Source organism: Cannabis sativa, chromosome 2, assembly GCF_029168945.1.
Source record: "Cannabis sativa cultivar Pink pepper isolate KNU-18-1 chromosome 2, ASM2916894v1, whole genome shotgun sequence".
NCBI lineage: Eukaryota > Viridiplantae > Streptophyta > Magnoliopsida > Rosales > Cannabaceae > Cannabis > Cannabis sativa.
The window spans coordinates 63,454,568-63,477,360 of NC_083602.1; the positions used below are offsets into that span (position 1 = coordinate 63,454,568).

Sequence of the window (22,793 nt, forward strand, 5' to 3'; positions counted from 1 at the left end):
ATCTAATTATTTATATTATTATTGAGTACTTGTTGCTACATAAAAATAAAAAAAACATATAAGATGAAATAACATAGCATAAAGATAATGTAAAAGAATAAAAAGGAGTGATATTAAAAAGAATGCCAAACCAACTCTTTCCTTTTGTTGATCATTCTTTCTCTGAGTAGATGTATGTATATTCTTGGTAGATTTGCAAAAATTGCTAACCACAATCTCAAAAGATAAAAAATAAAGATATTAATAGAAGAAGAAGGAGATAGGCCGAGAGAGTGAAAAAAATAAGATTGATAAAAATATAATTTTAAGTTATTTATAATTATGTTTAGCGTATTTTGTTTTTAAAATTTATATAGCTAGGAAAAATTTATAAATTAAAAAATAGTCATATATACACGTTCATGCCAAATATCTTAGACATATATTTTTTTAATGTTAATTAATTTTTTAATTAATAAAATATTAAAAAAATAAATAAAAATAAAGTCAAAAAGCTAAGAACGTGTGATAATAGATTTATAAAATTAATAAAAAATTAAAAAATGAGATAATTAAGGAGAGAATAAATAAGATTGAATAGAAAGATTATAGAGTGTCACATCACCGCCCCATGTCTCTCCTTTATATATATAGATAGACTAGCAAAATGCTACGTGCGAGGCACGTATACTAAATTTTATGCTAGATTTTTTAATGTTATTTGAAAGTGATACGATTAAAAATTAAAGAAAAAATATTATTAGTTATTAAGTGAGATTATTATTATGTGTATCTAAATATTATAGTTTATAATGTTGTCAATTAAAAATGTGAATATCGAATGAAATATATTAGTATTTAAGAAAGCTTAATGTTTAAATATGTTCTTAAGTTAATCCAAAAATAAACTAAAAAATAATGTTCCAATACTTAAAGAAACATTACTTAAATGGGTGAAAGATAAAAAGAAAATTAATAATCAATCTCTAAATTGTTGATAATTGAAGATAACATTAGTCTAAAAATTGTAGATAAGAAAACTAATGATAGTCATTAGTGGATGTCAATCTTCATTTGCTTCGATAGAGACAATAGTATAATTTTTGTATTTTACACTTTTCATTCTAGCCGGGTCCGCATATATCTGGATTGTCCATTTTTTCTTTGATGATAAATTGAATATGGTAGTGTCGACAAAGCGGCGGTGTTCCTACAAACAGTGATGTATTTTCATTTAAGATGATTAGACATGGTGTGCATAATTTATTTAATTAAAAAATCAACTTATGAAAGGCATGTAAAACTATTTTATTTTTTAAAAACTACACATCTGCAGTATATTTCATTAGTTTGGCAGCAGTACACGAAAATATTTTTTTTCACAATATCTGCGAACATTACAGCAGATAGGTTCTTTGTATTGTCATCAAGTTCAACATATGCTATAGCACTGTAAAATGCATAATAAGATTGTTAGTATCTTTTTTAATTTTAACTTAATTTCAATAACATCATAAGTTTTTTGTAATATACCGTGGTATAGGAAATCCTTCTTGGCCGCATGTTGGCTTGTCACATATAATTTTTTCACCGCGATTGTATAAATCTATTTTCTTATATTATCCGTCACATGACATGTAATAAAAATTCTGGAGAGTATCAGTTATTTTTATTGCCGCCTCAATCCAAAAATATTTTTTCTACATCCAAATCAAATGGTGTTAATAATAGTAAGATATTGAAACAAAAGTTTTATAAAGTAAATATTGTAGTAGTTTTTACCTCATTCAGTTGCAGAATTTTCGTCAACTCAGCAATTTGGATGTTAGTCACTATTTCGTGTAATCCAACAAAAGATTTTGGAGAAGATTCATATGTCAAGCAGTTTGCTATTGCGTTTTTAATTTCTGTTTCGTTACTCTCCACCCTTAAAATAGAGTAAGTATGATAATTATTATAAATATAGTCTACAAAAATTTAATTTTTTTTGTAAAATGTGTAGCTATAGTAGTATGTGTATTTAATTTTATGAGTATTATCATTCCTTCTGTGCTTCTGCCTCGGGGAGTTGAGGATTGATTTTGAAGGTACTTGTGTCACTTGACGATAGAGACAGCCCTAAATCAAAATGTATGTGTTAATTGAATTTTTGAATTTTCGCTTTCAAATATCAGTAGTTTAATTAATGCAATAACCTCTCTTCGTTTGAACAATTAGTTTTGATCCCAATATTATGGGTCTGTCTTCGATTACTTCTGCTATTTGTAAGCATTCATCGTAGACTTTATGTCCCCACATCGTCAAATATACTGGTTTGAAGCTACAACTTTGTAAAGAAATAAAAAAAATGTATTAGCATAAACCCAGTCGTATTGATGTAATAAATGTACAACAGTAAAAACCCAATCTTATTTTTTAGATTTAATGATTCAAAAATCCAATCGTATTGATATAGTAAATATTAAGTAATATTTGTCAATAATTTAAAAATATTCGTTAAATAAATATTTGAAAGAGAAGATGTGGCAGCAAATTAAAGCGATTATATAGCCATATTTCATGCATCAAACTCCTCACTTTTCTAATTTCTACGCACAACACAACACTCAATCTCTCTCTCTCTACTATTTCATTTTATTAACTCAATCAATCATACAAAATTAAATCCTCACCATTTCCAATTTTCCCCAGAAATTTTTTTGATCAATTCCCAAAAACTGGAAAAGACCAAACAATTAATAAAAATGAATTCAGAGCTTATTCACCGTAGCAACAACAACAACTCATTTTCCTTCTCATTGGCATCGCCATCGCCACTTTATTCTTCAACACTTTCCCTCTCTCACAACAACAACGCTGGCTCGACCCGATTATCGATTTCGGGTCGGTCAACGCTGACCTCCCGACCCGACGGGTTCTCTACAAGACGAGTACAAACCAATTTCTAAACAGTATACCATATAGAAAAGCTGTGCTAATCCCACTTCCACTGCACCTTCAGAAGAAAACGACATTATACAAACTAATTTCTAAACAGTATACCATATAGAAATAATACTTAATAAACGAAACTCTAGATCCCAATTATATAAAATACAATTAAATTATATATACAATTTCTAATGGGATTTATTTTATTTTTATTTTATTATTTTATTATATATAAATAATATTTATTATTTTATTATATATAAATAAAAAATCACCATGAATTTCTCATAAACGAAAAATTCAGTTATATAAGCACACTTTATTATATAGAATAGATAGTAAAAATATATAAGTTTAAATTTAACCTTGCATAAACTCTTTTAAGATTTAAAATGATATTAATTAAATAACAGATATACAATTGATTCTTAAAAAAAATATGGTGCTAGAATTATACATTCTCTTTAAATTATTAAAAATATGATGCTAGAATTTTATATCTTTTTTAAAAAATAATTAGTATTTTTGTCCCTTAAATTTTTTACACTACCAACTTGTACCGCTTAGAATATATAACTTGTAAATAATACTCCTTAAAATATAATTTTTATGGCAATGTAGTCATTTCATCATAGTTTATTTAATTTTATCATGAAATGAGTGACTCGGTGGATAGTAATTGATAAATAAATAAAATTAAATATCTTTTACGTTTTTTACAGTAATGATTAAAAAATAAAAACTGAAAATATGAATTATTATATTAAGTTTTTTTTTTTTTTTTTTTTTTTTTTTTAATTCTAGTATTCATTAACATAAAAAAAGTGGAAGGTATTTAATTTGCCTACATTTACTAACACTCATTTATTGCGTCATTGATTTCATGATAAAATTAAATAGAGTGTGATAGAAAGACAATGTTACTCTAAAAATTATATTTAAAGGGATATCACCTATAAGTCATATATCATAAGGGATACAATTTGGTTGTGTAAAAAATTTAGAGGTAAAAATATTAATTATTCTTTAATTTAAGAATATTTTTATCAAAATTTTACGTAAATAATATTTGTATTAAATTAAATGATTGGTTTCAATTATTATTTAACATATATAGTTTTTTATTATTTAAATATTTTTATTATATGAAACTATTATAAATTATTTTATTAAGAATTTAGTTATAAGTTTCATATATATATAAATATTGTTAACATAGAATTTCGTTCACAACAATAAGATTCTTTAAATGAAATCAAAGGAATTACTTTTATAGAATAAATAATAATAATAATAATAATAATAATAATAATAATAATAATAATAATAATAATAAACAACTCAATTTCTTAATGAGATTGTTTCTCAAAGAAAGCCCTCTTTACTTTTCTATGTAAAACGTTTTGTGATACAAATCACATTAATTAACTTGGCTGTCATTTGGAATTTGAGGGGATATTTTCGGTTGATAATGTGGGACACTCAGGGAATATCGCAATGTTGTGGAAGAATGCTGATGAGACAGAGGTTATTAGGTATTCTTGGCATCATATAGATATTGTGGTGCGTGTGGTTGGTTTAGATGATTGGCGCTTGACGGAATTTTATGGGCAAGCTAATTAGGTACTTCGGCACAACACTTGGTCTTTATTAAGAACTCTTAAAGATGAATCTTTGTTGCCTTACTGTCTAATGGGGACTTTAATAATGTTATGTATCAAAGAGGATGAGTTCCTTATTCGTTGTGGTTGCTAGAGGGGTTTCAATCGGTTATTTTAGACTATGCTTTGTATGAGTTGGAGCTTCATGGACAACAATTCACTTGGGAGAGGTGTAGAGGAACAAGGCGACGGGTGGAAGTAAGGTTGGATAGGGCCTTTGCTAACTCAATTTGGATGTCTGGGTTCTATTCAGCTAAGCTTTTTAATCTTAATTTTGGGCATTCAGACCATTGGCCTATTTTTCTTGATCCGGTGCTTCAGACTAGCGGCAGGAGAAATAAGACGTCTCGATTTGAAAATGTGTGGCTTAAGGAGGAAATGTGTGGATTGATTGTGCAAGACACTTGGATTTTGCTTCAAGGCCCGTCAATTAATGTGAAGGTTGCTACTTGTAGGCAGAGGTTAATGGATCAGAGAGGAGAAACAACTGGAAATTTTAAAGCAAGGATTCCTGCCACTCGGGTTGCTATAAAGAAACTACAGGACAGGCGCGATGAGGTCTCTTATCAGTAGTTTAACAAAGCAAAGAAAAATCTGGCGGTAATACTAGATTAGCAGGAGCGCCAGAGATCGAAGCAATCGTGGCTCAAAGATAGAGATCAAAACACAAAGTATTTTCACTCTAAGGCCACGACTAGATGGAAGAATTATACAATTCACCAACTGAAAAATTCTATGTGTCAATGGGCTGTCTAAGAGCATGGCTTGGGAGGTCATGGTGGATTATTTTTCCAACATTTTCTCATCATCTATCATTCAATGGTAGGAGATTGTTGATTGCATTTCTTTGGATATTACAGATGATCATAATTTGGTCTTGTTGAAAGCCGTTTTAGATGAAGAGGTTAAAGAGTCATTGTTTTAGATGCATCCTGAAAAATCTCCAGGTCGTGATGGTATGACTCTGGCTTTTTATCAGTTATTGGTCTGTTGTGAGTAAGGATGTTATTTTATTGGTTAGGAATTTTTTTGCCTCTTGTGTGATGCCAAATGGGTTGAATGATACAAACTTGGTCTTTATTCTTAAAAAAGAAGAATCCGACTGTTATAGGGGATCTTCGTCCTATTGCTCTTTGTAATGTTCTTTGTAAGGTCATCATGAAATTTTTGACTAATCGTCTTAAGGGATTCCTTTCCAAGGTTATCTAATGCGTAAAGTGATTTTATTCTTGTTAGATTAATTTCAGACAACATTTAATCTCGTTTAAGGTCCTTCATTACTTAAAACGGAAGAAACAAGACCGAGATGGGTATACGACTTTGAAGCTGGATATGAGCAAAGCCTATGATCGTATCAAATGGGAGTTTTTTCAAGTAATTTTGACCAAGTAGGTTTTTATCGGCATTGGGTGAAGTTGATTATGGGATGTGTTTCAACTGTTCGTTGGCCATGGTGGTCAAAGTATTGGTCCTATTATCCCTACACATGGTATTCAATAAGGAGATCATTTCTCTCTGCAACTTCTTATATTGTGTGCTGAAGATTTTTTTGGGCTTATCAGGAAGTACGAAACAAATAAGTAGCTTCATGGGTGTAAGATGGCTTGGGGAGCTCCTGTTGTTTCTCATATGTTGTTTGTGGGTGACAGTTATCTTTATTATTGAGCCAATGGAAGAGAAGCGACCAAGATTATGGAGCTCCTGACAAAGTTTGAACAAGCTTTGGGACAACATGTGAATATCGCTAAATCTTCTATATTTTTTAGCACTAATACCTCGGAGATAAACCGTGCTCAAGTTTAGGAAATTTTAGAGATGCAGGTTGCAGGTGAACAAAGTTTGTATTTGGATCTTCCTAATACTACGAGTATGAATAAGAATGTTACTTTGAGTTTCCTCAAAGATAAAATGCACAAGCGAGTGGAAAGTTGGGACAGAATGTGGCTCTCTAAGTTGAGAAAGGAAGTCCTTTTGAAATCTATCGCTAAATTTCTCCCTAGTTATGCTATGAGTGTATTTCTGCTTCCGCCTAAGCTTTATTTTGAAATGGAAAAAATCATGTGTAAGTATTGGTGGCGGGCAAGAAGTAATGGCCAAGGTATTCATTAGTTGTCGTGGAAGAAGCTGGCGATTCATAACGATAATGGCAAGATGGGGTTTTAGAGTTTACATGATTTTAATCTAGCTATGTTAGGGAGGCAAGGGTGGCTGCTTTTAACTCATTATGGTTCACTTATTGGCCGTATATTTCAAGCGCAGTATTATCCTCGTGGATCTTTTTTGTTTGTGGAGTTGGGGTCAAATCCTAGTTATGTTTGGAGAAGTATTTTTGCTTCTCAAGAGTTATTTAAAGATGGTTCCAGGCGGCGTGTTGTTGATGGTTTTTCTATTAACATTTTGGGGCGGCCGTGGCTTCTTTGTGAGGATCAGTCCGAGATTACTTCTTTGCATCCTAGTTTGGAGGGGGTGAAGGTTAATCAGATTATGGTGGGAGGGGCCCAGACGTGGGATGATGAAATTCTTGATGATTTGTTCAATGCTTTTGACCAACAATTAATTAAGAGTATTGTGTTGAATGATAATCTTGGGTCGGATCATTGATATTGGTTTAAAGAGACTTCAAGGGTTTATTCGTGAAGAGTGCTTACAAGCTTTTTGTAATATCTAGGTTAAAATAGTATTTAATTTTTTTGGGATATTAATGGTGTGAGGATAATTATCTCATTTATTTGTATTGTTAGTGAGTAGAGACTATTGCTTAGAGTAGTTGTACCAATTTTCTAAAGAGAGTTAAAGTTGTATTAACTACGAAAGTAAAATATTATGGTATTTTCATAAGTAGGTAATCGTTTAATTAAAGCCTGATATGAAAGTCCATTATGTTTTTTTATGATATATTTATTTGATTTAATTAATTGTATAAGTAGTATTAAATAATATTATTATTTAATTAATGTGAGAAAATTCGTAAGTTTAGAGAAATTTGCAAGTTTAGAAACTATTTTACTAAACCGACCATATCTGGAGTTTTATAACTCCGATTGAGGTGATTCAGTGGTGTTGGAAAGATAATTCAAAGATCTATAAATTTTGTAGAAATAGCTATATCATAATTCGTAATTTTTCTAGGTCAAAACTAAGCCCTAAAGTTACGGGATTGAGACCTTACAATTTAAATTTAAAAGTTAGATATTTGTTTATTTAATAATTTATCATATTATTGTTGTTATTATATTATTATTATTATTCATAAAACTAAACCTAATAACAGTCAGAATAGTATAGGTTTCATTAACCCTAAAATTATATGGTTATATTCTTCCCACACATCTGAGCAAGACTAACCCTAAAATTTTCAAGTCATCTTTCCGTTACATCCTTAGCCAAGTCTATACCACTCTTCACTCTCATCTTTGATCACCATCATCTTATGTCTATCGATCCAAGCAGCTTGATGTATTTGAGGTAAGAAACTCTACATTTACTTATTTATTGATCACAACAGGAGAATATTCGTAGGTCTCATTTTCTTATTTTTTAGAATGAAACATGTCTCAGTAAAACTGTCATATCTCTTTAAATACTCATCCAACTCTCGCAATCTTGGTGCCTATAGAAATCTTATTGAATTTCCCATAATTCTTATGAAGAAAGGTTTTACTGAATCGAAATTTATCTATGTAAAAAATTAGTATTTCTACGTTGTTTATTGCAAATCGTTTTTTTTTTTTATATTTTCTATATAAGTTGTCTCAGTAAAATTCAAATATCTCTCTGAATAATGATCTGATTCTAGCAATCTTAGTACTGTTGAAAAGATAATTCAATTTTCTAAATGTTTTATGAAGAAACCATTCACTAATTATTGATTATTCTAAGTCAAAATTATTGTTTTATTGCTGTAGTTCGAAATCTATTTGTTTCAGGATTTCTAAAAAACTGTTTCGGTATAATATCTATATCTCTTACGTTATAACTCCTATTTTAAAGATTTTAGTGTCATTAGAAAGGGAATTCGATTTTCTAAAACTTTTATGAAGAGATTATTCTCTGATTTTGAATATTTTAGTATCAAAACTTTGTATTTCCGATGTCTAATGTGATTCGTTACTCCATATTCCTTCTCAGAAATAGTTTCAGTAAAACTATCATAACTCCCTCAGTTTTAATCCATTTTTAGTGATCTTTATATCATTGGAAAGATAATTGAATTTCCTATAATTGTTATGAAGGAAACTTTCACTGAATTAATGTATTTATTAGTCAAAAATAGTGTTATTTCTGCTGCACTGTAAGAGTGCGAATAATGTTAGGGCCTTGACCCATGTGTTGTTATAGGTAGTAGTGACGAGATTACAAGTCTTAAGCAGCGGGATTTGAGGTAAGAAAATTAGATAGTTTTGTTTGTGTTTATTTTCATAAATTTAAATTCTTTATGTATTGGAATATGATTTATGCTTTGTTATTATGAATATGTATGTGGTACTGAGAATGTGTGGTATGGACACACTATGAGTTTATGAATTGATATATTGATTCTGGTTGTTTTGACTTGTATATGTTGTATGTTGTATTCATATATTGTGTGTTGTATGCTAACGTCTCAGGTAAAGTGAGGGACCATGGTGGGGTATGATACGGGGTAAGACCGTTAAATGTAGAGATGTTGGAAATTTATAGGTGCTTCAATAGAAAGACCAATGTCAAAATACAACTCAAAATAAAAAATACAAGAACAATAATATTGATAAAATAATGTTACAACTCTAGACAAAATATACACATAAGTATAGAAAAGAAGATGAAGAGAAGATTATAAAACACAATATAAATAGTAGTATATGTATAGATGTGAGAACAATCTCAACGACACTAACACCAAGTGTCAAGCAGGGGAATCACAAAACTTGAACAAGGTTTTACACCTTTGTCCAAAAGCTTATGTCCCCCTACCACAAGCACTTAGGGAAGAAAGAAATAGAAATAGCTTTCTCGAATTATCAAGCTTATAGTTTCTAGCAAGGTGCTCTCTTTGATAGAAACTCACAAAAACTGTATTTTCACAAATGAACCAAAGACCTCTATTTATAGTGTTTTAATATCACATATTTTGAAATTCAAATAACCTACATCCAATGGTGGTTACCTAAATGGGATTAAATGGATGATTTGGAGGTTATAAGAGTTGTTAAAAGTCATCCTTATAGCACAAAACGTTCAACAATTAAAGCTGAAAAAAAAAATAGTAACTAGTTACTAGTTACCAAATTTTTCAGCTTTTACAAACAACTCTCCAAACCATTCCAAACCATTCCCACTTTATTTTATATCACTTATACATTTTATAAATGACAAAATTCAATCCCCAACAACTATATTTGAATTATAGTTTTAAATTTCAAAAAAATTAAGTTGTGTAACCACTCTTTACACACTTAATTAGTGATTATGTGGAAGTTACAAAATATGAGTAACTCCACCTCTTATGTTACAATTTATGTGAATATTAGATGTATGTAACTCTCAGTCACATTATATACATTAATCTCATATTAATATTTTAATCTACCTTATATTATAACAATATAATATAACATTCCCCCACTAGATTAAAACTTGTGACACACCATTGTAACATTATGTAATCAATCAAATATTATATATCCCCCACTTTTATTGAATAAATCAAACACTTTTAAAGAGATCTTGCTTAGATGCATAGAGTAAAATGTCTTTCAACTTGAATTTTACCTTAGTGTAATTACCACAAAGTTTATTGAAATTTTGGTTGCCGTAGCATTGAACCACTATTCCTTTAATATAAATCGGTGATGATACACACATCTTTGCTAGAATTCACTTGAGACCTCATTTTGTCTCGCTTGTGCACCGTTAATGGTCATGTGCAACATCTATTTCATGGACTCTCTAGAGAATAACTCTGAATTCTCATAAGAGGCGGCACCACTCTAATCCATATAGGTGGAATTTAGTATCTCACAACTTCTCTTTAGACACTTCTTTCCATTAAAACACCTTTCGGTTTTAACCCTCAAAATTTTTCCATTAGTACTCTTTCATAGATGGGACAAATTGAGTACTACTTTTTACTCTATTGACTTGTTATTATCTATTGAATTTAAGACTAGATTTTTACTAGTTTTAAGATAGGTTACCATCAATGAGTAAAACTCTAAGGGAGTTTAGGTCCCATCCCTCAAAAATTCATGCTTTAATCTTGTACGGAGATTAAGCAATTTGTTATAACCACACACTTTTCGATTCCAAACGAATCTTGCTAGCCGAAATTAGTGACCATTTTTACATGACCACTTTTCTCCTTAAGTATACTTAAGCTTTGAAAATTAAATCACATAAGATTAATTTTCACACTTACTATATTTCTTACAAATTTTAATGCCAAGCATATTAAAATTATGCACTAACTTTAGACACTAAACATGTCTAAGTCTTACTCAAATTTTAGGCACCAAGCATGCCTAAATTTCACATGGCATCCATTCTTTTACTAAATTAACTTGATAAATATTGGATGTCACCCCCACACTTCCACACATTTAATAGATATGACTCTATTTTATTTCCTTCTTGAAATAATTTTCTTTACACTATCATTGACACCAACCATGTCAAAATTTATAACCTTTGTACTCATAATCAATCAAACAAATTTTGATTAACTATTTGAGTCTTACCCCCACATTTTCACTATTACTATCATGTACATTAAATATGATATGTTACACATATATTATTATTATTATACAATAATAATGTCTATAACTTTCATTCAAAAAATTGTAACTCCTACAACTTTATGCTAATAATGTACGTTATACTATCATCTCATATATAACATACATAATGTTAATATTTATCACAACTATATATGTTACATATCTCACATACATGTAACATATACACTTTAATATATATATATATCAATATATCATAATCTATATCATCTTCACATGATATATATATTTATTGTATGCATCGTATGATATATATATTATATATGCATTTCATAAATAAATATTCTCATCACAAATATATATCATGTATTACATGCTCAACATATATAATATATGAGCAATTTGCGGTAAAACCCCCTTAACTATCAATTTACTTGCAAAAAACCATCCAACCTCATATTTTGGTGGGAAAACCCTCCAAAGTACTATTCTGTTTACATTTTTAAGGTGTCGTCTATCCAACCTCGTTAAGTCCTAATTTTGCCCACGTGGCAATGACAGGTCACTAAAAAATTATCCTACGTGGCAATATTTTACAAAATAAAAATTAAAATAAAAATAAAAAATTTAAGGGTAATTCGCGGCAAAACTCCCCCAACTATCAATTTTGGATGGTTTTTTGCAAGTAAATTGATAGTTTGGGGGTTTTGCCGCAAATTACGCTTAAAGTTTTTATTTTATTTTGTAAAATATGGCCACATAGGATAATTTTTTAGTGACATGTCATTGCCACGTAGGCAAAATTAGGACTTAACGAGGCTGGACAAACGACACCTTAAAAATGTGAACGGAACAGTACTTTGGAGGGTTTTCCCACCAAAATATAAGGTTGGATGGTTTTTTGCAAGTAAATTAATAGTTGGGAGGATTTTGCCGCAAATTACTCATAATATATACATGTTATATATTATATATCTCACATATATATTAACATGCAATATACTCAAACTAATAGAATTATTTGTGAATTTGTTGTACACAAAATTCTCATTCTCAAAATGATATACCAAACACATAGAGTAAAGTGAAATGAACTTTATTTATTTATAGCTTCACAAGCATTATTTAAATATGTCAATACATAGACAATCATCTCACAAAACAATATAAGCATGACTATGCCATAATCACTTCCTCATCATCTATGGTATTAATCTCATTTTTCATTGGATCCTTACGATGCCTACAATCTCTTGCGTAGTGCCTAGATTTTCCACACACAAAACAATGGCCTCTCACTTCTTTGAATTGACTATTGTCTTTTCTTGGACCCAGATATTTTCCACCACTTTTATTATTGTTGTTGCCTTTATGATGCTTGTTTGAGACCGCATTGGCCTTAGAAACCTCATCTTTAGATTCTTTCACACTTCCCTTATCTCTCAATCTCGATTCCTCTTCGATTCGGATATGTTTTCGGATCTCTTCCAATGAATAATCCTCATTTTTACGGAGGATTCTTTTCCTATAGCCCTTCCAAGTTGGTGGCAACTTTGCCACAATTGCACCAACTTGGAATGCCTCGGGAAGCTCAATTTTGAGAACCTTTAACTTGTTCACAATGATTTGTAACTCATGGATTTGAGGAAGAAGATCTTTAGCATCACTAAAAGAAAATTCAAAGTATTGTGAAATTAAAAATTTTCTTGTACCTTCTTCCTCCGCCTTGTATTTTGCTTCCAAAGCATTCCAAATCTCCTTCGCGGAATTAGTATTAGTGTAGAGATCATATAGCCTATCAGACAAGGCATTTAGAATATGACCTCTACATAGGAAATTGTCCTCCTCTCTCTTCCTTATCTTCTCCACCATCTCGGGAGTGTCTTTCTCAGATTGAGCGGGTAGAGGCTCCAAAGTAGACTCAAGAATATATGCTATCTTGAGTGTGGTCAAGAGAAACCTCACTTTGTCTTACCACCTAGTAAAGTTGGATCCATCAAACATATCCAACCTCACTAGGTCTTGATTCATCATTTTGATGGTCTCACCTTCCATTGAAGCTAGGTAGGAAAGTAAGCTTTTGATTGTTGGAAATTTATAGGTGCTTCAATAGAAAGACCAATGTCAAAATACAACTCAAAATGAAAAATACAAGAACAATAATATTGATAAAATAATGTAACAACTCTAGACAAAATATACACATAATTAAGTATAGAAAATAAGATGAAGAGAAGATTATAAAACACAATATAAATAGTAGTATATATATAGATGTGAGAACAATCTCAACAACACTAACACCAAGTGTCAAGTAAGGGAATCACAAAACTTGAACAAGGTTTTACACCTTTGTCCAAAAGCTTATTTCCCCTTACCACAAACACTTAGGGAAGAAAGAAATGGAAATAGCTTTCTGGAATTATCATGCTTATAGTTTCTAGCAAGGTGCTCTCTTTGATAGAAACTCACAAAAATTGTATTTGCACAAGTGAACCAAAGACCTCTATTTATAATGTTTTAAGATCACATATTTTGAAATTCAAATAACCTACACCCAAGGGTGGATACCATTTCTTAATGGGGTTTAAATGGGTGATTTGGAGGTTATGAGAGTTGTTAAAAGTCATCCTTATAGCAAAAAACGTTCAACAATTAAAGCTGAAAAAAAAACAGTAACTAGTTACTAGTTACCAAATTTTATTAGCTTTTGCAAACAACTCTCCAAACCATTCCCACATTATTTTATATCACTTATACAGTTTATAAATGACAAAATTCAATCCCCAACAACTATATTTGAATTATAGTTTTAAATTTCAAAAAAATTAAGTTGTGTAACCACTCTTTACACACTTAATTAGTGATCATGTGGAAGTTACAAAATATGAGTAACTCCACCTCTTATGTTACAATTTATGTGAATATTAGATGTATGTAACTCTCAATCACATCATAAACATTAATCTCATATTAATATTTTAATCTACATTATATTATAACAATATCATATAACAAGAGATACCATGCCCTACATTTTTTTGAGTCATGTATGAAATTATTATGGTGGGGTATGATACGGGATAAGGTCATTGAATGTAGAGATACCCTACCCTATATTTGTCTGATTTGTGTATGACATTATTTTGGTAAGGTATGATACAGCGACAATGCTGTTGAATATAGAGATACCTTATATTCAATAGCAATGGTAGGGCTAAATGTGCCCAGGTTATTGTAGGGCCAGTTAAGCCAGGTTGTGTATGGAGTGGCTATGATACGCCACATTATGGTAAAGACATGATATGATTGAAATATTTATTATATGTTATTGGGATGATTGTGTTATGAGTATGATGTTAGGGTTGTGATCCCTACATATATGTAATGGTTTCGTTTAGTACAAATATATGGTATATGATATAGCTTTCCATATCTGGAGTTATTTAAATTACAATTATGAGCTAAGGTATATAATATTATTAAGACTGGATACGTTAATATTATAAAGAATCGTATTATTGTGAATTTTAAGATATGTTTAGTGTATTGAATGTTATTGTATGTTAAGCATTTCCTTACTGGGCTTTTAGCTCACCCCCTTACTTTCCCCTACAGGCAATAGACAGGGAACATTGAATGTAAGTTTGATGAGTTACGTCACTTCTGGTATGTATACTACGAGGGGCTATGGACGAGCAAACGGTCTAGAACGCCGGTGGAGCCTTGGTTTTGTCTTTTTTTTTTTTTTTTATAGTAAAGTAATCTGAGCTCAGTGGGATGTTACAAATTTGTTTTTTTTGCACTCAACTACTTATTTTGTTTTTAATATGAATGATCATTCACCTTTTTACATATTTATTGTAAAACCCACTGTGTATTTCCAAATAACTTTGAATATTTTTAATTAATGCATCAAAATTAGTATTTTGTAAAATAAGGTAAAATATTGGCGCGTTATACTTTTCCAGGTGCTTCATGATAGGTGGTGAGTAGATAATAATTTGGGCCTTTGGAGGGCATTATGGAAACTCAAAATTCCTCCTAAAGTTAAAGACTTACATTGGAGGGCATATTAAGGGTGTTTACCAACACTGACCCAATTAAAAGGTCGCTGTGTTGATGTGGTCCTCATTTACCTAGTGTGCCAAGGTATGCATGAATCAATCCTCCATATTTTATTTTGGCAGCGGGTTGATGGGACTATTTGTAACCTTTCACCTATAGATTTTTCCAGATGGTTTTATCAACTGGTCATAGGATTTCCAACGACTTTGGTTTGTCATGTTGTGATGATTTATTAGTCTTTTTGGAAAGCAAGAAATGGGCTCGTTTGGCAAAGTAAAATTTTTGCTACAAATGGGGTGGTGGCTGCTGCGTTGTCTTACTTTAATCAATGGAAGATTGCTCACAAAAATTTTGCAAACACAGTGGATTCTAGCCCTTGTGTTCGAGTGGAGCATTGATTGGTTCCCAGTATTGGTATATTTAAAGTCAATGTAGATGCCTCTGTCACTACTGGGGCTTTTTATTTTAGGATTGGAGGGTTGGGTCGTTATCATCATGGAGTTGTCCTTTATCATTGGTTCAAACAATTGCCTGGCCATGTCTCTCTTCTTTTGGCGAAGGCAATTGTGTTGAAGGAGGCTTTAAGATGGATCAAAGAACGAGGCCTAGATTAAGTTATTATTGAGTCAAATTGTAAAAGCATCATTGATGCTCTATATAGTTTGGCTCCTTTATTGTCTCATTTTGGTTTAGTTATTTTTTATTGTCGTACTTTAATGTTTGATCTTAACAATATTTCTTATGTTTTTGTTAAACGATCTGCAAACAAGGTAGCCAATTATTTTGCGATCGCTGCTTGTTCTTCCCAGGTCATGGCTATGGTGGGGGGCTTGTCCCTACTACTTTTCAAGCTATTTTGGTGGATGATTCGTCTGGTCATGAGTAAGACGCATTTCTTTTTGTCAAAAAAAATTAAAGTAAAATAATAATAATAATAATAATACTAATAGTAATAATAACAAATAAGACAAGATAATTTTTACGTGATTTTGTAGTTAAATCTACATAGTCTACTAGTCCATATTATTTTTCAATTGTAAATCTTTACAAAATATAAGATATTCAATATTAAATGTAAGAAATACTGGGTTTCTACACTTATTCTCTCAGAGCAATTCCTTACAAAATTGGTCATCCCTTATATCGTAGGTTCTGTCCATATTTATAGGATTTTTAGGAATGACAGTTATTCCCTTTTACCGTACGTAGATAACAGTAATATCTTGAAAATCTAATTATGTATAATTCAATATATTTTATTAAATATGAGATTATATGAATATTTACGGTATACTGAATAAGATTATAATCTTATTAAACAAATTATATTATAATTAGGGATTTTAGTAAAAAAAAAATGATTATATGAGCATAATTTATTAATTACGGAAATTTTGTTTGAATATATAGGTATTATGTGTACCATATTTGAAATAAAATATTTTTAGGTCTGGCAACCATGGAGACCCGACAGATGGCCATTAATGTCACAACAGTATTAATTGTGGTATTATGAAATCGAGAAGTTAAGTTGAGTTTGAATTTTTGGGTTGTTACAGGGTAATTGGTTATGACCAAATTACCTCAAGGTTAGAAAATATTTAAGTAGCAAATTAAGGATAATGTAGTCTTTTCTAAGTTTTAATTAACCTTTGTCTTTAAGCTAAGTTGGAAATAGAAAATTAGTGGCTTTCTTATTTATGTATTTTAATTAATTAGGTAAGTGTTGATGAGTTGATAGACTTAAAACAAATCAAACCATATTCTTATCCTCTTTCTTTCTTTGCTCGGGTAGGAGAAAGCCAAGGAAAATAATACCTAAACACTAAAACTCAGACCCTAATTCTCCCTTTGTTCATCTAAGAATTTAATTAGAAGAAGGATTCTATTACAAGATTTAGAAGGTAACCATCATCTCTTTCTTGCTCTTTGATTTTTGGTAAAAGGTTTGGTTCTAGTTGGGTTTTTACAGTTTAGCTATTGTATGGTTAGGTTTGTGTTAAAATATGTTTTAAGCTTGATTTGTTGTAGCTAGTGAGTTGTTTTAGAGTAATTTGCAGCTAGTTTTGTTGCTGAGCAAGTAGAGTTCTTAGAACTCAAAGCTTGGTATTTAATGGCAAGTTTTGATCTATGCTTTGTTTTTCATTTCGGTTAGTTGGGTTATGTTCTATTGATAGTATATAAATGTTCCGTGAAATTTGAGTTCATTTGGATAGATTTAGAAGGAGTTAGCTTTGAAAAACCCAAGTTTGGGGGAGGGGGGTTCCTATAGAATACGGTTAACCATTTTCATAAGGATTAGAAAATTCAGTTAGTTGTTTTTGATATTTTCAAGAGGATCGAAATTCGTATTTTGGCAATAACTTTTCACTCGAGTGTCCATTTTAGATGTTCTATAAACCGTTTCAAAGCTTATGACGAGCTCTACAATGTGGTATATATTTTAAAGCCAAAGTATAAGTTTTATTTTGGAGTGTTTATACTATGAGATTTTGTTTAAAATCCTAGATCATTTTATGTGAGTATTAGATTGTATTTTGGAATAGACACTTATCGATTTACCGTTGTTATGACATAGGACCGAGATCGTCAAGCATTTCTCCACTCGGGTTGACCAGCATGGAAGAGTTTGGATTAAAGGTAAGAAAAGTACAATTGTACTACATAGCATGTTAAGATATGATATGATTATTATCATTTGTTAATCGATTAATATCAAATATAAGATACGGTAATCATCAATTTGAAAGAAAGAGTCATTACTTTGTTTTTGAAACTATTGTTAGGTTTCTTACTTGTCAGTTACTTCATTAGGTAATGACAGTGACTTGGATGACTGGTTAGGCTTATTAAGGTTACTTTAAGGCAATAATGGAAAATGGTTACCTTATAAGGTAATGATAATAGCTTATCTTATAAGGAAAGTACATATATAGTACTGGATATTTGTATACTTATGATTATTTGTGTTGGTTATCTGGTATTAGCTGAGTTTGTATGAATGAATGGTATTTGATTAAAGTTTCAAGATTAGGTAAATTCTACAACCTTAAATGTATGTTATTTTACTTTTACTTTTCTTGTTGAGTCTTTGTGATTCATTGGTGCTATGTGGTGCATGTAAAGATTAGAAAACGTTTGGGCAACCATGAGTCAGAGATCTTCTCTAGCAAATGTACACATTAGTCGATTCGACAAGTGGATCCGAGCGGTCGAAATTCAAATTTTATGATGCTCTGAACTTTAAAGTGTAATTTATTGAAATAATGTAATGGCATCTTTTGTAATATTTTTTTAAAGGGGATCCCTAATCAAGAGTTATGCCAAGAATTTTATGTATCAAAATTAATTAGCAAGACTTTTATTAAATCAAAATTTTACTTAAACTATTAGTTTATTATTAAAATTAATTTATAAAAGCAAAGACGTAGCATCCTTAGGAGATAGGGCATTAAAACTTGGTATCAGAGCAACCACGACATTAAAGGTCTTGAAGACTGGCTGGATATGTACATTTGATGTGAAGACAAGCTCAACTCATGGTGTAGTAAGTTTTATTTGTTTACATACTATGTGATTAATTATTTATATGATATTGTTAGAAGGATGTTTGGAGGAGCATGAGTTGAGTTATTATTTGTGGTATATTATGATTATATCCTAATTGAGAAAGCTTGGTAGAAAATGTGTATTTAATTATTAAGTATAGTTAGGGGAAAATTCTTATTAGCATTGTTATTACTTAAGAGCTATATCGATACTATTCGATGATTGGTGAAGTATTGAGCGACACATCTAAGGTGATTTGAGAGATTTGACGAAGAGTTTGACAGGTTAAAAATGATGGAGAGGTGGAAATTTGGTATCACTCCAGACTATGAAGTGATGTACGTCAACAAAAAGTAGATTATTTGGTGAGACAAATTAGAGAATTGATTAAGTAGTAAGTTGGACTAATGATAGATTGATTTTTAGATATGTTATAGTGGGTCGGAGGATATGAGGGGTTGTTTAAGGTGGTTGTCTAAGTAGAACAAAGAATGTACTTCTTTGCTTTAAAGGTGATCCAGAATCGTTGAAGGTGGAGCAACAGATGGTTATGATTGCTTTCCATTCATGGATCAAGCGAGCTAAAGATGATGACTAAGTGGATTGGGCCATTTTATACCACAAAAGAGACATTCATTTGATGGAAGGTTGAGTTTGAAGCTCATGAAACAAAATCTATAAGTTGGAATATAAGATTGGCTAAGGAGTTGTAAAGGGATGAATATGAAATCATTTACAAAGTTGAGACAAAAGGATTTATTTCATTCGTTTGGGATGTTACAACGATAACGAGTTATGTTATTAAATTTGATAGGTTGGTTAATCTTATATACAAAGTGATAATCAAAATCTGGGAAAAAGTAGGTTCACTTGAAAAGTGGAGAAGCTCACAATCTGAGGTGTAATTAACATGCATATATGTTTAGATGGTTGAGCTAGATACTCTTGTGAATCGTGATGGATGGAGTACTAACCATTAATGAAAAACAATACCTAAGAGATGCTTGGTAGTCTCTATTTTGGTATCAATTGAGGTACGGGTTATAACCCCAATAATTGAAAGAGAAAAAAATTCAGATGCTCTTTTAGATGTGGGTTTTAGCTAAAAGTATTAGAAAAGTGAATTTTATGTTAGAATGGAAATAAGATTAGTAAATCTACTTGTAATGATTGAATACCTTCTAAGGAAAATAATCGGTTACCCGATAAAAAATTTATTGTCTTTTAGTGAGTAAGGTTAAATTCATCATTGAGCATAGATAGTAGGCCATATAGGGGTAGTATTATTAGATGACCAGAATTACAGAGTTATTTTATTAAGTAACAGTAAGGGTGATAGAGTTATTACTCTATAAACCATAGTAGGGTAGATATGGTTGTTTTACTAGACATCAGAAGAGGATCAGTTACTTTATTAAAGAACAGTGATCACTGATTATCTTATTAAATAATAAAGTTTGGATTATTTTATTAGACAAAAAATTCTGTATATTGGGATATAATTTGAGGTTTGAAATGACTAGTTAAGTACAAGGGTAGTAGTGACTACAAGGAAGAAGCAGTAACATTTGAATCAGAGAATCAAATTTCATTCATATTCTGGAGAAGAATACATGAAATTTTGGATCTTGATGGATTAGCATCAACAGCGGGAGACTTTTTACAAGTTGGTGTGATGGTCTATACGAAGGGGTTGTCAGTGGGACCGAGAGTATACATGAGGAACATAGATTTCTAGATATGTTTAGGAATTTCCAGGGTTACTGATGCAACGAGAAAGTGACTTTACGGTTGAAGTAATGTCAGGGACAGAGTCAGTTCCTCAAACCTATAATGAGTGCTAGCAGTAAGATTAAATGTAAGGATTTAGTTGTAAATATGTACGATTTGTGGTATACCAGAACTTGTAATTATTCTCATGTACATTAGATTATTTGCTAAAGGGAAATGATGAATCACTGAGAATAGTGTTGATTAACCAAAATGTGAATAAGTGCTCTATTAGGGTAAGCATCCTTTATCAAGGATATGTGATTAGACTGATCAACTTTGGGAAAGATCATTTTCCTTAAAGCTGATCTTTGATCTAATTATTATCAGTTTGGGCATTAGGAAGTGGACATTTCTAGCTCTAATTTTGGGTACTCGGTATGAGTATTATGGTCTATATGGTATATTTGGATTAATTAACTCTATAGCGATAAGTTATGGACTTGACAGATTAGAAATGTTAGATTTCTTTGGCTTTAAAGATTGGGTACAGATTGAAGTAATTTAAAATTGTCGTGGTATGAAACAAGTAGTGAGAACAAAACCTCTTAAGGTTAGTTGGATATTAGGGAAGAAGAGTAAAAGGGTTTTGTGGATAAATCCTTCTAAATTTGAGGTAAAGATTCATTTTTTGTGCAAATTCTAAGTTGTTTAACCATTTATGAGCAATTTGTAAGTTACTGTGATATTTTAAAACAAAGTTAGGCTGAGTTTTATAGTAGTCGGAAAAGTCATTACCTATGTGCTAAGGCAATTGAAGGGCTAAGGGTTAGAGAAATTCCTCTGCCATTGGCAGAGAGTATGGTTAGAATTGAAACCAAGTTTAGAGTTGGGAGAATTTGTCAACATTACTCATGGGCAAACTCGTTGGAAAAAATGAAGATGAAGTAGTAGAGAGAAGATTATCGAAGAATAAAGATCGAATTCAGATACTTGAGCTTACTCAGTGGAATAAAGAGATTGAAGTGAGAAAATACTTGACGAGTCTTATGCTACATCATACGCATTACATTTAAGAACAAGAAGGACATATTGTCTTTCAGGTAGCCCATCATGAGCTTACTCTAGAGTTAAGTGTACTTGACTTGGAGTAATCTCAGAATGGATGACCTCCTGAGAAGTTTTTTCGGGGAACGTTGTTACGAAAATTATGAACAATACGCAAGTGCACGTAATCAAGTAGTAAACTCACGCAGGTGAGGTCAAACCACAGGGAATTAAACTGAATACTACTAAATTAGACTTATGATTCTATTTGGTAGATAAATAATTTTGATAGATTTTGAAATAAAGAAAAACAAGAAAATTAAAGAAAGCAATAAAGGTGTTTAATCAAGGATGAGAAATTAGGGAAAAGAATCCTGTTGATTTAATTACCCAATTGTTAATGGTAATTACTATTCTCTTTCTTAATGTGAATGACAGATTATAAAAAGGATAATTTACATTTGGACACGTTTTTGTCCATTTAATTTCAGTATTAACATGCTTTTTAGTTTTATTAAATTTACCGTTGTTTTATGCCGTTTTAACTTTAATTAGTTTTGTTTTTGGTTCACGCGTTGCAGGTGATGTCAGAGAACAGAGCTGTAGCGTCAATCACACTCCCCAACATCTGTAACCTCACGTGTTTGCTCACATTTTTCACAATTTCAATCATGGTTCTTTATTTTATAGACATTTCAGTATACTGCATAGCAATGTTATTTTGTTATTGTATACTATATTTTTTATTTTTAAAAAATGTGTTTGCATATTATAGGAATGTTATATATGTACTTTTTTCATATAATTAGGATATATTTTCAGTTTTTGAGTGTATTGTTGAAATAACTTTTTGTTAGAGTATATTTTTGTATTTATATTTGTTTTAAAATTTTATTACTTCATTTTTTGAATGTGATTCTGTTTTTATATACTTAATAGTTTTTTATTTTGTTTTTTTTTTAATATTTTTAAGATTTTATTGCAGTTTGTTCAAATGTGATTTTGATACTATATAATTTAAGATTTTTTTTTTTCATTTTTAAGACCTTATGATGTTTGTTTGAATGTCTTTTTTATATTGTATGCCTTAGTTTTTTTTGTATATTATAGGGTTGTACTTTTCTTTAATTTA

At 30.7% G+C, this 22,793-nt stretch overlaps 1 protein-coding gene and 1 long non-coding RNA gene across 2 annotated transcripts; both read left to right on the forward strand.

The window, feature by feature from the left end:
- Positions 1–6,386: 6,386 nt before the first annotated feature.
- LOC133034438 (uncharacterized) lies at positions 6,387–7,172 on the forward strand. The gene is made up of 2 exons (XM_061109526.1): positions 6,387–6,669; positions 6,766–7,172. Exons 1-2 carry the CDS (start codon positions 6,387–6,389, stop codon positions 7,170–7,172), a joined length of 690 nt encoding a protein of 229 aa, XP_060965509.1.
- A 9,907-nt stretch (positions 7,173–17,079) lies between these two features.
- On the forward strand, positions 17,080–22,536 carry LOC115718703 (uncharacterized). Its single transcript, XR_004012007.2, has 4 exons — positions 17,080–17,259; positions 17,934–17,995; positions 18,170–18,249; positions 22,243–22,536. It is a non-coding gene; the product is annotated as an uncharacterized LOC115718703 (long non-coding RNA).
- The last annotated feature ends 257 nt before the right edge of the window (positions 22,537–22,793 follow it).